Source organism: Rhinolophus hipposideros (genome assembly GCF_964194185.1).
Source record: "Rhinolophus hipposideros genome assembly, chromosome: 4".
Classification (NCBI taxonomy): Eukaryota; Metazoa; Chordata; class Mammalia; order Chiroptera; family Rhinolophidae; genus Rhinolophus; species Rhinolophus hipposideros.
This window is the reverse complement of record NC_138050.1, coordinates 48616565-48633071: the sequence shown is the minus strand read 5'-3', so window position 1 is coordinate 48633071 and position 16507 is coordinate 48616565. Positions and strand designations below refer to the sequence as shown.

Here is a 16507-nt window from a genome sequence, read left to right as displayed (position 1 = left end):
GGGACCCGCCTGTGGAACCGGCAAAGTCTGTGCTACCCAGAAGGCACGGAGGGGGGTGCCCAGCCCGGGGACCTCACCACTCTCAGAAGTAAACACAAAGTTCTTGACACGGAGCCCTCAGGCCTGCTGCTCCCTGCAGAGTAAGCCTCAGACTGACGGAGATAAAGTTTCCCTGGGTCCAAGTTCCAAACTCGGCTGTTTTGTTTCTGTTAAAATGCAATTGTTTTTCTCTGGAGTGTGTGGTGACTGCTCAGCGTCAGGAAGATGTATGAAAACCTCCACTTCAATTCAGCATTCCTTTTCTCCCAGACAAACACGGTCGGATTTTAATAAATCAAAGAGCCACACTGTTTAATAAAAATTTATTGACTTACAAGTGATTATTTATCAAAAGACCATTAATAGCCGGTACTGAAATGATGTGTTACTGGGTGGTGCTGGGAGACTAATAGGAAATCAATGCAGCTGGCCAGCCAGAATGCATATGAGAAGCCCACCCCGCCGACAGCTAGCGCAATTCCACCAGCAAAATACACCAGACGCTACCCCTGGTGCAATGAAAAGTTCCCCCTTTTTATTTATCGTTTACAAATGAAATGATCAATACTTTTAATCTAGAGCAAAATTTATTAACTTTCCCATCGGAGAGAGACATATTGACTGGGGGGAGAGGGGGTGTTAGTGCAATGGAAGATGGATGGCTGGATGGTCGTCTCTTAACCTGTCCAAGAGTCAGTGTGCATGCAGCTCCCCTTCTAGTCCCAACGACCCAGGCCACACAGGTTGACACAACTGGAGAAACCGAGTCTGGCCACCCCACATGCATAACAGGCAGATGGGACCTATGACACAGTGGACTCTCATGCATCAGGGACCGTGGGAAGCATTATCCTACAGACCACTGAGTGTTTGGTCAATTCCAGGAAGGAAATGGCAGGCTATACATAGTCTCAGATTTCGAAGGACAACAGTGAGAGCCACAGTAGGGTGCTGCTGTGAAGGGCTGACACAGGACAGTGCCCGAGGACTCGTCACTGGGCCGGTCAGGGCATTCAGGGCTCGGAACCCCCACCTCCTCCTCACATCAAGCCACAGGGAGTGGGGTTTGACATTAGGTAAAGAACCAAGTTTCAAAGTTGGTTCTACTATGTCACAAGGATGTCATCTCCGTCAAGCTCAGTTTGCTGAGCCCTGGCCTGGCTGACAGCTTCCTATCAGGCTTCCCCTGGCAGGGGAATTTTACTAGCCTTTTTAGAAAGTTCCTTATCTAACTGGCTGGGGGGAAAAAAAATCTCATGTTTGAGTGAAAAGTCTTTCCAGGATCCACAATCAAACCCACTCAGGCCCACAATCCAATCCCCTAAGACACTGGGACTCCCGCTACCTAGTGGAGTGTCACTAGCCCCATTGTTTCAGAGGAAGCAAATGCCTTTAAACTGACTTCTCTTTATTTCTGAACCCAGAGGACTTTAGAGCTTACAGCCAAAGTTTGAACTACGTATGGGTTTAAAAATTACAGAAACTAAGGAGGTGGAAAGAGCCTTAGAGATCGTCTAGCTCAAGTCCTTGGTTATGGATTACGGAAGAGAGAAATAAAGTCAGAACAGCAAAAGAGGAGCAGGTTTGGATGTGGGATTAGGGTTCATCCCACTAATTAACGCCACTTGGTTTTACTCCAAGAGCGTCCTCACTGCTGGGGTCACCGGAGTGAGTGTATTTTGTCCTTTACATGCTTCTCGTTGCTGTTCCTAAGTGCCATGCGGCGTTCCCACAAGAACAACTCGGTTATCCTAAACCAAGTATTTTGGCTTATGGATAAACTAGAGGCCTGCAGGATCCCCAGTGAAAAGAATAGAGCAGGCTAAGGAGTCGGCATGCTTACAGCAAGCACTAAATTAAAACTTTACGAGACTTTTTTTGGGGGAGGGGAATGTAATTCACATCCCCTCTTCTTACTTAGTAGGAGGAAAATAATCATTGCTTAGTCTCCACACGTATTTCTTTACATAGCAGTGATTCTAAACCAGGTTCCTGCAATACTGTTATGTCATCAGCAGACAGGTTTGTTGAAAAGAATGTGAGAAACATTAAAATATTACAAAATACCTATGAAAATCATGAAATAAATGTACTAATCAGCAGAAGGCTTTTAAAGGAAACGTTTAAATGGGGAACTTGGTTTTCAAGACCAATTTTTAAAGATCGTTCCAGATAGTTTTTAAACACTAATTATCACTTATAAAGACTGAAACCCACTGTTTACTCTTGATTATTTTGCAAAACAGTTCATAAGAGGCTGTTCTTACAGTCATGATAGTGTCTTTTAGTTGAGAGGAAAAAGAATTTTCCACTGGTTAGCAAAAGGACAGGTGAGAGGAAAGGGGACGCTATTTGGGGAGACAAAGCAACAGACAGGCAGTTAGGGTGAGAATCACAGCACCGTCCGCTGAGATCAAGTGCTCCCAGCCCAGGAACCGACGCAGCAGGCTTCACTGCCACCGCATCCCCAAATCGCAGGCCGGAGGGTGGCCTCAGAAGCGACACTTACCACGGCTGTTGGCACAGGTGTGGTGACTGTGCCATGATGCAGTAGGGCAGGGAGGGGGTGAGGCTAAATGAGTACATGATAGAGGTGAGGCCTCTTCTGAAGGATTTGAACCTGGTGGACCCTAGAAGCAGTGGGGGTGGCTGGCTTTGGACCTGCCTTTAGTGACTGCAGGTAGGTGCAGGAGGCCAGGAAGCCTGGTTCCCTCTGGCCATATGGAAGCCCACGGCGCACCAAATGCCCACTGCCCATCCTGCCACCCTCACGGATGCAGAACCTCCACTCCTACCTCGCCCCTGCAGCTTCTCGTGGCTTCCCACAGTCCTTACAGACGGCCCCGCCCCGCCCCGACCTCAACAAATGGTGCCCCAATCACACACCTCTAATCCCACGGCACCCATCTGTGCAGAAATCCACATCTCAGTCTGTGGTGGGGATTCTAAATGAACCAGAGAATTCTAAATGAACCATTCGATATGAGTAGTTTACCTTCTCCTAAACAATACTCCTCATTCAGAAGTCAGGCTGGACTCCCTCCAATCCCGGGGTTATGTTCTGTGATTCTGATAAGAAACAGGTTGCTTAGGGCTACATCTAGGGGAGAAAGAGTGAAGGGAAAAACCCCTCAATTCATTCACCATCAAAGACAATTTTATTTACTCACACAACAACTGCCAAGCCCTGGGCAGGAGCTCAGAGCTGGTCCTGCCACATCTCAGGGACCTGTACTTGTAACGCTGCGCTTTACTGTCCTTCACTCACTGTAGCGCTTTAATCCCCACAACAACCCTGTGAGGTAGGTATCACCACCCTTCCCCCTCCCACTCCAGGTTACAGAGGGGAACTGAGGCACGTGTAACGAAGAGCAAGTCACATGGGAGTTCAGGGTCAGCACTGGACTTTAAATGTGGAAATCACTCCTGGCTCCCATCACACTAGCCAGTGGTCCATCCTGCCTCTTCCCATCCCCTTTGGTGACTGCACAAAAATTTAAAACTTCATTTTGCTGAAAGCACCTGCAGACAAGTTTTATTTTTATCAAGTCTGCAGAGCTCTAAGGCTGGGGGTAGGCTGGGGGGGCCACGATTAGGCTGGCAAGCCACATGCCTCTCGATGCCTCCCCTTCCCTCAGCCAAGGCCCTGTAACAGGGCGTCCGTAACGCCGTTACGGAGGGCGTCCGTAACAGGCCAACGTCCTACTGTGTCCTACTGTTCCCGAGCACGGAACGGGCTGATTCTCCCCACCCAGTCAGCCCTGCGTGCACAGGTGGAGAGCTGACTTTAATGGCATTCCTCCAATGAGCTTATCGTAAAAGAAATAAGAAGGCCTCTCGTCCTGAGCAGAACACCCAGCAGCATTCGCTTCAGATGGCAAGGCCAGGGGTCCAGGCGGCTCTGAAAAAGCTGGAGTCCTGGGATCCAGAACAGCCCAAAGACCCGGAGTCTGGAAAGAATGCAGCGGTGGGGGCCGCGGCTGGCCCCGCGGCAGGACTTCAGGCATAGTGGACCCAGCCAGCGCAAGGCGCGGGCTCAGGACCGGCTCCTGTCCTCGTGGTTCCCAACAATCATCTTGCTGTACAGCTTCTGCTGCTCCTCTTTGAACGTGTCCTTCACCTTTTCCCTCTTCAGACCACCATCCCTGATGAGACAAAGGCTGCAGGTAAGATTCCCAGCCCCCCTGTAGCAAAGCCAATACACCGTGCTGCGCAAACACAAAGAAAAACCTGCCGAAAATCAAAGTCCTCCACGGCTCTCTCATCCGGATGAGCTCAGACACTGGCTCTGGATTCTTGGAATCCATGCTTTCTACCTCAAAACTCTCATTCTTGCCCTGGGTCAAAATTCACTGCTTCTATTTAAGGTACTCTGTAATTGCTTAAACCTACCAAGGAGTTAAAAGTTCTTTCTACTTGCACATTCATCCCCACCTTACACAAGATAAAGGAGGTACTCCAGCATTATGGATGGTGAACCAAGTTTTAAGAAATATTGAGACTTACAAGGAATCTATAAGGCAGGTCTGTGAAATATAACCTGTAAAATTCAGACCCAAGGATTCTCCAAATTCATGCAAACAACGGACACAGAGGAAACACGTTCTTCCTTCCTCTGTCCATGCTCAGGGATGGTGCCGCAGGGGAATCCCAGCACCTCCCTCCATGTGCACCAAGCAAATCCTCTCAACTTGAGATTTCCTTTCTCAAAGTTTGACTCCCAGCCACCTTTCACCCCAACTCCTTGCATACACCCTAGAATTATCCTCACCTTCAGTGACTAATGAAAATCCAAGCCCACTTTCAGTCTTTCTGCTACACGTTGTTGTTTTTTTGAGGCAGTACGGGTGGAAAGGTCTCTGCTGAAGCCCCATTACTAGCAGACCTTCCACGGGGAGACCAGACAACTGTTACACCCTTTCAAATCCAGAGCAAAGGCATCCTTTCCAAAACACCACCCTTGTCTTTCTGAGGCCTCAGGGAGAAGGAATGTGGGGCAGTGGGTCGACATTCGAGCTCCACAAGCCGAACTGGCTCAGACCTGAGGCAAAATCTGGCCCCAGTGTGTTTGTGACTTTCAGAAACAGTTACTTAACCCGAGTTTCAGTTTCTCAAATGAAAAATGGAAGTAACGATTCCCATACTCCATGGAGTTACTGTGAGGATGAAAGGGGTTCATACAGAGAGTCAGCAGCAGGGTCTGGCACATGGTGAGTACTCAGTAAATGTCAGCATTTTTAAAAAAGCTATCATCTGAAGGCCATGCCTACCTAAGAACCCACAGGTTCGCTTAAAATTTGAATTTCCACACTTTCCCCATAATGCCCACTTTAGCCAAATGCCCTCCAGAGCTGACCCTTACGCTTAAACCTAGGGATCTTAAGAGGCTGGAATGTTTTCCCCAAACCAGCAGTCATTCCTACCACTCCTGTATTGCTACAGTATAACTATCTCATACTCTAGCATAGAGGGCAAGGATGGCCCCGGGCCAATCCAGGCCGACACCTGTTGTTGTGAATAAAGCTGCACTGGAACACAGACACACTCACTCGCTGATGTATCATCTCTGTTGCTTTCACACTATAATGGCAGCTGCAACAGGGGGCACATGGCCACAAAGTCTAAAATATTTACTGACTCTACAGAAAATGTTTGCCAACTCCTACTCTAGTAGGTAACAAACAAAAAGCAAAAAATGAAACCTCTGCCTTTCTAAGGATGGTCTGGTTTTGCCAAGTACACGAGATCTGAGAGCCCAGTACTCCTATGAGGTTTCCAGGTCAGTTATCAGGGCGACCCTCCCGAAAGAGACAAGTCCTCTTTGGGTGCCCTGGTCGACTGGCACAAACCCCAGAGAGGGACACACAATCAAGTGCTTCAGGCCAAGCATCCCGGGCTCCATGTTCCCCGAGATCAAGGTCACAGAGGGTAGTTGAGTTGAAACTAGGAGTAAGGAGTCAAACTGCTCACACTCCAGGGCTGGTGAGCTTCAATCTCCACACCAGGGAGAGAAGTCTTTGTAAATGGAGTCAGTGATTCAACATCCTTCTGAAATTCACGTTCTCCTAGACTCGGCTGATAAAAAATGTGCCTCTGACTCACCATAGCAGGTCCACAAGTCCTCCCTGCCTGGCAATGGCGGATTTCACCCTATTCGCAAACTGGACAGCATCTTCATCTGTCTGTAAGAAAGAGGGAATGAGACCACTCAACCCAGGCTCACGGGCACCCAGAGCTAAGGGAAGACCTCTGCCCACTGCGGACACCTACCTCTCTGGTCATGGGAGGCAGGTACCAAACACTGCAGACAATGGCCCAGCTGGTCATCATTCTCAGCAGGTATGTCACCATCCCATATTTGCTGCTGTTCCAGAAGGCATCCCCGAATTGAGGGTCATACTGAAACACAATGGAAAGCTGGAGTTCTCACGACGAATACAATCAGTGGTTCTGACATGACCCCATCCCGTGGGGCAGTATCGGTAGGAGAAAGCTGCTCCCAGGCATCCCATGAACACTTCTTCAGTCATGCTACGCCTAGGTAGTGCTGACCTCTAGAAACATCAACCTCCCTTGACCGACTCAAGATTTTTCCGTAGAGCATGAGGGAGGACTCTCCTAACAGCGGGCCACAAACAAATGTCCTTCCTCTTTGATTAGTGTCACATCTTACTCACTCATTGGTGCATAGAATCTATTATTTAAGTTTTCAAGCATATCCCAAAACAGAGAATAGGATAATAGACTCCCATCCATCCATCCCCTAGATACAATAATTACCAACATCTCACCATACTTGCTTCATCTATCCCCTCCCCTCTTATAAGCCCAATCTCCAACATAATGTCATTCACTCATAAATACTTTACATGTACCTCCCCCAAATAAAGGTATTTTCCTACATAACAACCAACTTTTAAACGTCAGATCTAGTTCCCCAGACCAAAGAGAAAATAATAGAAAATTTTACGATATGCTTCTGGAATTACACTTCTAATAAAGCTAATTATCTGCTTAAGCAGGAGACTTTGCTTTGATTAAATCATGTGTTAGAGACACACACTGATAGTTCACAAGGTAACCACCACATACCGTGTTTCCCCGAAAATAAGACCTAGCCGGACCATCAGCTCTAATGTGTCTTATAGTAAAGACCGGGTCTCATATTAATTTTTGCTCCAAAAGTCACATTAGAGCTGATGGTCCGGCTAGGTCTTATTTTCGGGGAAACACGGTAGGTACCGCAGTTCCTGCCAAGAAGAAGGCTTACCAGATACTTTCACTTGCCAATGACTCTAATGGAGGCAAAGTCTGTACTTCAATGGCGTTTTGTGGGAAATGTGGCCAAAGCTGTGACTCTCATTCTCACCAAACAGAATAATTGAAGTGGCAGGTAAGCGGGGTGGGAGAGGTGCTGGAGAAAGTTATATAAGCAACAAAGGAACTGAGTCCTTGAGAATGCCTGAATGAAGCACCATAGGACTGTTACCAAATGTTTGAAGGGCTATCACAGACAAGACCTTAGACTAATTTTATGCAATTAGTCTAAGGAACCAGAAAAGCAAAGACTTGGAACCAGAAAGTGGAAAAAAATAAAAGGAGGCAGCATTTCAAGAGTTGCCCCACAGGACCAAGCCGCCACCAGCGTGGAAAATGCCCTTTGACTGGAAAAGCTGGAGAAGGAACACTCAAGGGTGTGGGGCTAGCTCTGAACTACATAATTTTTGAGGCCTTTCAAAACCTAAACTTCATGATTCTTAGAATAGAAATTGGATAATTGTGCCCAGTTATGGACCTGACTATTGAAATGAAGACATTTAGATTTAATTTAAAAAACAAAGAAATTTAACTATAGAAGGCTTACAGAGTTCACATCATAATACCAAAAGGAAATAAGGGAGAAGAATGAGTTTTAAACAGAAGCTAACGCGTATGATTTGAAGAAAGTGTTGTTCTATTTTATAAAGCACTATATGGATTAAAAAATGTGGTATGTGTGAGAGAGAGTATAAGAGTTTGTTTAGGGCTCATTCTCTACCCCATGCTGGGCAGACACTGTAGAGAGAAAAACAAGGCAAAAGCTCAAAATAGCAATCAATTCCCAAAATCAGATAATGATTTTACTTTGATGGAAATGTAGTAAGAATCTTGAAATTGCTAAGGTTATCCAAGTTTGGTTACCAAAAACTTCACAAAAATTCTATTAAGTATCTGTGTGGCAGAAGTTTTTAATCTTATATGGGCTTTAATCTGCGAATGGAATGAAATTATATGTAGAATTTGTATGCCTCCTTTTTTGGAGGAGTCGTAACTGTCCCAAACGTCCATGTTCCAAAACTCGTTAAAAACCAGTGTCCCAGAACAGGGCTTACACAGTGCAGCTCCCAACCCGCAGCGTCAGGAGTGCCCGGGAACGGGTTAGAAACGCAAGTTTAGAAATGCTGGGCATGGGGCCCAGCCCTCTGCATTTTCACAATCCCTCCATGTGACACTGATACAGCTAAGATCCAAGAACCAATGTTCTGGAGTGAGCAATAAGGCTTCTATCCAGTAGTTTGTTTTTAATAAACACGGATGGCGAAGCACTGGACTCAATATATCAAAATGCAGGTTGGCATGCATGTGATGCAAACAACACTCCCCACCCTACACCCACAACAGACACTGCTAATAGACTGTTCTCTTTCTTGCTGTTCCCAGACACAGCATCCCCAAGAAATCGCTTGAGCAGCCCTGATCCATGGATCAGTTACCCGGCAGCCACGATTCACCCGCCGTCCCTGCTCTGATGCTTTGCCTACCTGGTAAAGGGGAGTGGCTGGTACGCGTGTGCTCAACCAGGAGGAGCATCTCTTGCCCCACCTGCACCAGCTGTGCTACCAAGGTGAAAATAAGAAGTATTTCTACGGAATGCTCTGCAGTTAACAGACTGCCAAATTATGGAGACTAAATTCTAAGCACAACTCAAATTTTACTGTTTCACCCTGATATTTCAACCTAAATACTTTAAGCATACTCATAACAGCCTGTGTTTCTCCGATGTAATAATGCTGCTTTAGCACGCTTTCAGAAATACTACGTATCTGTTTAGAAAATCAGATAGAGATGAAGGGGGAGATGGAGGAAGGAGAAGAAAGGGAAACTGACTATTAACTGGATCCCATCTCTCTAGGTGAATTTGAACAGTGAGAGCTACAAGTTCCTGAAAGGTGGGAGACAGCCTAGACACGCTCTTAAGATCTCTTTCATGTGCATAGGCTGTTCTCGGTATCACGTAAGATGAGACCACCAGCCGAAGCAGTGGAGCTGTTTCCTCCTTCAGTGTCAAGGACACGTCTGTACTCCTCAGGCCTCACCTCGCCACGAACAGCACAAATCCAGCGGGGCAGTCACACCCTCCCCGCCCCTCCCTGCGGTATGCCACCTCTTCAGGTTTATGAGAAAAGTGGGGGAAATACATAAAGTTACGAAGGGCTTGCCATTTCCTGAATGTGGTGGGGGAGGTGAGGTGTGGGGCTGGAATTTGGCTGTTCCTGGTTCAAATACAACTCGGTCCCTTCTAATTGGTTATGAACAATGTCACATTCTCCTCCTCTAGCACTCAACCCACGCTCGCCCGGCCCGAGGCAGCTCTACTGGAGGATCCACCAACGGACGGGACATCAGCGCCTTCCTCCACCTTCACAGCAGCAGCGAGAACCACCACGTGCACCCTCAGAGGTCTTGTACCTTGATGGCAACAGGGTAAACCGTGGCTCCAATCTCAAAACTTCCCTTTTTGAACATCATCACCGATGTATTATTGATGCAGGTTCCTAAAATGCAGGAGAGAGTAAAATGCTATTTCTTTTGGTCCTTTACCCCAGAGATTAGGAGTTTAAGGACCAAATGTAATAATGACAATTCTATTGACTCTTCAAACAGGGTAAATCTGTCATCTCCCTAGCTTATGGATGGTCACTTAAAAGAGATGAACAAAACACTGTGCTGCTTCCTATTCTTGTTACAGGACCGCTTTCCCTAAGGAACACACACCAGCCTACAGAAAGGCTTGGCAGGTCCCAGTAAGAACTCTCCGAGACGCAGAGAGACCCTGTCCACACTATTCCACAAGGGGTCCCTGCACTGGGGACGTCCACGTTATGGTACTCGCAGTCCAGATCCTGAGTCCCTGCGAGTTTTTAGACCCACAACCAATCCAAAGAGACCTAACATTACTCAGTGAAACCAAATGACCCCACCAAAAGCTGAGGGACTTGGTTCCGAGGTAACAGTGGAGTCCTCGGCCTGCACGGCCACCCCCTAGAGAAGCCCTCTGTGGCGCTCAGTGCCTTCTTACCCTCTGGGAAGATGAGGATAGGTAGCTTGCTTTTATCCTGCACGTGCTCAGTCAGTCTTTAGAAGAGAAAAGTAAAAGGAAGGGTCAGACAGCCTTACATCCATTATCACCAAGACGCATTTATAAATAAGCTACACACATGTGATACCAGATGTTGTGTAAAAGCAAGGGAACAAATATGACCCTTCCTTTTAGAAGCCTGTAATCTAAATCTCACAAAGACAAAACTTACGAGAACAGGGAAAATCACATAACTACTATTTAATTCATACAACTGTTCAATTAAGTATGAAAGTCTGTGCTCAGACTTGGGACACATCTGCCAGAGGAGCTGGCAGAGAGCACCCTCAATTAACGCTTGCTACTGACCTTCCTACCAGCCATGCTAGGCCGAGCCTACAGTCCACCTGGCTTAACACTGTCCCTGAGAGATGTAGCAAAGAGACTTTCGCGGCGGGTTCATTTGTCCCTATGGAAGATGGTCTCAGTTGAATCTCGATTCCTCTCAATTTACTGCAAAGCTCTTGCCATTACTTGTTACCACATTTACCTAACCCTTTTCTCAAGCTTGAAAATGGAGCAGCACTTTGTTCCATTGTCTTCAGTTTGTTTTTATTTTTGATAATGAATTCATTTTGAAATTTCAAATAGCATGGAAAGTGCGTATGTTGTTTGTTACAATGGGTACAAGAAGAAAGGTTTAGAAACACTACTACCTTGATAAATAATACTAGGGTTTCTATACTTTTTGTATTCCATGTTTCAGAAAAAAGCTTTTTATTAAGAAAGCAGTGTAGAAGTCACTATCATTCCACTATGGAGGGGCACTACTTCTAAAACGCATCCTTTCTCTGTAACTGGTCATACAGAATAGCATTCCATTGATTTACCTTTTAGCCACCAGGTGGCGATCTTTCACTTCAGACCGCTCAAACCAGACGTGAGGGCAGGCCTTCACCATGGCTCTCTGAATCACACCCATGAGTCCCCCGTGCACTTGACCCACCTAATCTCAGACAAAGGAGTAACTGGTAGTGAAGCCATCCTCACACAAATCCCCCACTCTGTGGAGGGAGCCCCAGATCCCACATGGTAAGCACCCCAACTTCTCACCCTCTAACATTTTATTAATAACCATAGGTTTCTGACTATTTAAGAAACCACTATTAAGACCCCCTGAAACTTAAATTTCTCCTTTTAATTAGTGATACCACAGACGTGTAATTGAAAACAGCTGAAAACTTTAAAAGGGAATAATGAAGCTGAGCAATACCGTGTGTAAAAATGTCCTCCCTGGGCAGATTCTCCAATGCCCTTGAACCCAGCCCTTTCAAATCCTCCCTCCCCATCTTTACCCCTTTCCATGACACCTAAACAACCAAAGTCTAATCCCCCACCACACTCTCAGTTACTCTATCAGAGTATCTCCTATCAAAGTCGCAAGGAGTTCCCAAAAGCAACAGAAACAATAGTGACAATCTAGCTTGGGGCCCACGCATAAAAACATGTTTCCCTGTTTATACCCTTAAGAGCGAATTTGGTGAAGGGTCCAAAAGCCACCACCCCGCCCTGACCAGTAAGAAATCTTGTCCCAAGAAAGCAGCAGAAAGACGTCTTACCATTGCATAATAGCCATCACTAGCCAAAATGATGACATCAATAGGAGAGGTATGATTGGCCACACAGATGCCACCGTTTCTAGGCCTATTTGTCCTGTGTTTAGAATGTATGCAAAACAACAAAAATTAGTGTGAAACAATTCATTTGGAACTCACCCTCACCCCACCGGCTTTATCAAGTCTAACTGAAAATTCAGAGGAGCCCCTGTTGGCTGGTTGTAGCTGGGTTGTGTTTTGCCAGTGCCATTTCCCTTTGTATCAGACCAAGTGACTTACCTGTCGTGGTAGGTAATGATGGCTGTCAGAGCGCGCACACAGATCCGGTAACACATTAAGTGAACATGTTTACTCAGGAACTCCTTAAACCTGCAACAACAGGACAAAGATTTTTGTTTTTATTTTACATGTAGGAATACAGGAAAAGTTGACTCTAACAATTTAACTACCACTGTCCTTTAAGACTGCAAAGTAGTTTTATAAATTTTAGTGTATACAGTAAAACCCTGTAATGTATTAGCATCTTTATGTCTACATATGAGAAAACAAACCAATGAGGAGAACTGCTTAAATTTACCTAAGTTAATGGGTTTAGAATTCATAGCCTTAGCATTTCCAGCACAGGTGAGTCTCCTAGATTCCTTTCCTTTCCAGTCAACACCTAGAGGCAGGGCAAAGGCCAAAGAGTCAAACCTCCTTGCCAGCCTGGGCAGAAGAGAGGTTTGCCAGCTCCAGAATTTCCCAAAAGGAGCAAATTTCTCCTTAAAAGAACACAACAGGGATCAGCCGGTTAGCTCAGTTGGTTAGAGCGTGGTGCTCTTACCAATAAGGTTGCCGGTTCGATCCCCACATGGGCCACTGTGAGCTGCACCCTCCACAACTAGATTGAAACAACTACTTGACTTGGAGCTGATGGGTCCTGGAAAAACACACTTAAATAAATAAAAAAGTTAAAAGAAAAGAACAAAACAAACAAAAGCCCTACATACATTTCTTACCCTGTTACCAATTTATCAACCCAGTAGAATGCTCAAAATTAAACATGCTGTGAAATCTGCTCGCCTTAGACTGTGGTTTCTCCTTTTGTCTTTAAAATGGGAAGAGTGTGAGGGTTGGAGGGCAAAAAAACAGGAACAAAAACAGTCATAGATCAAGATCAATAAAAAAAGAAAAGACTTTAATGCTGATGTCACTGTCATCACAGGTCATTTTATCCACTTGAGATTCTGTGGTTTGGCTATACCCAGCGATGCAGCCTGACCTTTAGCAGCAGAACTACCCTTCCCAGAACTAAGTGCCTTTAGACAAGCACACGCTCACCGTACTCACCTCCCGTTTGGCAAGTATCCCACCACGGTTGTGCTCACCACCAGCAGGCTAATCCCTGTGAAAGCGAGTGCTATCCTGTAATAAAAAGACAAAATGAAACACACAAATCCTTGCACCATGTATAGAACTGAATGTGTGAAAAATGAAAGTGGGCATCATGAAAACCACCCCCAAGATCTAAGCACCTAGGACCCAGATTAGAATTCCATCTAGAAATGCAAGCAGGCCTGTCAGAACCAGAGATTGTTTTGATGCCAAACTGAGGGTGACTTTGGATTTGGCTCTCAGCTGACACTATCTCCTCAGGCATCAGGCAGCCAGGATGATAGAAAATCCTAACACTGGCTGTTCTGCCCTCAGGCACCTGCTGTCCCTGCTGTCTTACCCTTCCCTTTGGCTGTAAAGCCTGGCAGAAGCACAGCTTCTCTGTGAAGCAAAAGGAAGGAGATAGAGCCTGAAGGTACGGCAACGCATCCTCTCAGAAAGCACCTGGTACAGAAGACTGAGAGATCAATACTGCCTCTGTCCTAGAGAAGCAAGCAGTAGGAAAGGGTGCCCAGGGACAGGTGGCCAGAAAGCAGATCATGTTCCCTGTCCCTGTGATAAGTCCAGCTGGACAAGAAATTTGTCTTTAGAAACCCAACTATTTCTGTCTGATACGCAGCGAATCCAAGGATAATCCCCAGTGTACCCTTCCAAGGTACACAACTAGCCAGTAAGAGAATATTATCCTTGCGTCTAAAATGGGGAACAAAGCAGGGAGACACAGGTAGGAAGAGCGTGCATCAGGCTTAGGCGGCTGTAGTTCAAGGCTTTGTCCCTCAGGCCCTGCTCTCACCTGAGTGGCAGGAGGAAGCAATACCGAATCAGCACGCCTAAGCCCCACAAGACAGTGAGCCGAAGACTGATATACTGGAAGTTGTAATTGGTTCTGCTCAGCAGGTTCCAGGACTCCAACTCTTCTGCTGAGAATCTCTTTGTCACCTCATCATCCATAATAGTCTCCATTCCTTTCCGGCAAAAGTAGAAAATGTCAGAGAGCTCAAACTCTGGAGTGTTGTCCAAAGCCTTACTGCTACCACTTCGGCGAATTTCTTTGATCTCATCTTCTAGGGAAGTGGGATCTTTTGCGATGATTCCTGCAAAAGAGAACACCTTGTCAAGTAGCATGCTGGGAGAAAGCCTGTTAAAAATACTCAGAGGACATAGCCTACCTTTTTTATAGTGAAGAGTCTGTGTGAAATTAAAAGCATTCAGGAATACATTTCAAAGGGACCTTTTAGGATGAGGATCGAGACCCAGTCTTACCATTGGTATAGGGCTTGTAGAGTTGGTGGTTCTTCTCCTTGGCTCCTCTCTCCATTCTCAAGGTCGCCCACTGCAGGAGGAAAATGGCCACAAACAAGAATGAGATCCTTTGAATTCAATGAACACCTCCATCCCTATTCTGTGAAAGCCTTAAGCCCAGTCACCTGAGATCAGACTGTACTCCAAAAATCACCCATTCTAAAAGTAAAAGGCCTCTCTTCCCAGAACAGTCGCCCTCCTTGACAACTAGGTCCAAAAGTTAAGTCATCTACAGTAAAGAGCTGGAAATCAAGGCGCTTGGGTAAATTCCTCAGGCCTAGCTTCTCACTGCCTCATCTCTTTGTCTCCGGTTCCTTAAGGAACTCCCTAGCTGACCTCACACGTTCCTTCACTACCGACAAACAGCAGCTAGTCAAGCAAAATCAAGCATCCTTTAAGCTACTGCCTGCCACTCAACGCTGTCCCCCTCCCAAACTATTCTAAGCAACAATTTTAGTTTTCAAGTAGATAAAAATTTAAATTACATACACACACACACACACACACACACACACACACACACACACATATATAAATGTCTGGACTGTGCATTCACCCCTTGAATAACCTTTTAACAGGGGGGACCCAGAACCTGATATAGAAAGGCCGGAGAGTGCCTCAGTGCTTAAAAATAAAGTGTTAGAAAAAGGAACACTATTTGGAGATTTAAAAAATCTAGGTTCAAATTCCAAGTTTGACACACTTATGCTATGTCCCTTAAGTAACCCATTCCAACAATCAATGTTGGTTTTTGTATCTACAAAATAGTATGACAGTATGTCAAGCTCCTACATCATGAGGTCACTTAGAATCAAATGAAATTATATATGTGACAGAACTTTGGCAACTGCAAAACACCCTAACTGTCCTCTATTACCGAAATCACAATGAACCCTGGAAGAGACCTAGAAAAACAGAGGCTTGTCCTGGAGCCTCCCTTCCTCGTGAAAATCCTTTTAACTAAAGAAAGAGAGCCAGAGGCTGAGTCTTTCGCACTGTCAAATAATGAGGTGAAAACATGAGCTCACTTATGCCCTGCTGGGATATGTTACAACCAAACAGAAAGTTATGTCCTCGGTGAGTCAAAGAAATACAACAGATATCTTAAAAGGTCTTTTCAAACTTCTGTTTCCAGTTACTCAAGGCAGGGGGGGAAACAACCCTATTATTCCATGACACAGCAAACCCACACAGCCCAAAGCATTTGGTGTGGATTTTGTTGGCAGAGCCTGAAGTATTAGCAAGACTGCTTTGCATGGTCACAGAGCCAAAAGCAGGACACGAGTTTAATCTGTGATCTGACCTCATCTGGAAAGTTCTTCAAATGCCACTGTCTAGAAAAAAACAAATAATTTACAGCATCACCCAATCAAATGAAGGTCTAAGACAAGAAAACTCATATAACCCACTTCAGATATTCAGCCACTGATGTCTTTGGGCTCTAGGCATGGATGATCTTTTCTAGAAGAAAATGTAAATATAACTCCTAAAATGGAGGAAGATGAATTCCACCAGGGAATTCCATTTAGGGAAGAGGTGAAGAAGGGTCAAGAGAGCTTACAACAACCCTGGTATACAGACAGGTCACTCGACAAGAGTTTAGGGCTTTCCATTTTGGCCAAGACTTGGTATTGCAAGTCCAGTCAGAATCAGAATTGGTTCTGTACTGACAATTCTGATACTGAGATTAGGATGTCACAGATAGGTAATATATGGCACCAGGTCTCCTGAGCACTAGAACGGATGTCTGTGAGAACTGCTTCACTCTGCAAAATTCAAGATGGCTGTGGGTTTTCTTCCTTGCAAAGGTACTGGTTAAATGTGATTCTACTACGTC

The 16507-nt window shown here is 45.7% G+C and overlaps 1 protein-coding gene across 4 annotated transcripts in view; it reads right to left on the bottom strand.

Moving 5' to 3' along the window:
- Window positions 1-345: 345 nt before the first annotated feature.
- Window positions 346-16507, bottom strand: part of GPAT4 (glycerol-3-phosphate acyltransferase 4) — a 36709-nt gene continuing 20547 nt past the window's right edge. For 2 of the 4 annotated variants that reach the window (XM_081046090.1, XM_081046091.1), the window contains 11 exons: window positions 14632-14701; window positions 14162-14462; window positions 13324-13398; window positions 12274-12363; window positions 11998-12091; window positions 11269-11384; window positions 10379-10434; window positions 9769-9854; window positions 6310-6438; window positions 6142-6221; window positions 346-4184 (listed from right to left, as the gene is read on the bottom strand). In XM_081046090.1, the coding sequence (XP_080902216.1) occupies window positions 4076-4184; window positions 6142-6221; window positions 6310-6438; window positions 9769-9854; window positions 10379-10434; window positions 11269-11384; window positions 11998-12091; window positions 12274-12363; window positions 13324-13398; window positions 14162-14462; window positions 14632-14701 (1206 nt within the window). In that variant the 3' untranslated portion in view covers window positions 346-4075. The remainder of the gene's footprint in view (window positions 4185-6141; window positions 6222-6309; window positions 6439-9768; window positions 9855-10378; window positions 10435-11268; window positions 11385-11997; window positions 12092-12273; window positions 12364-13323; window positions 13399-14161; window positions 14463-14631; window positions 14702-16507) is intronic. The other 2 variants (XM_081046092.1, XM_081046093.1) reach the window with 1 other exon arrangement.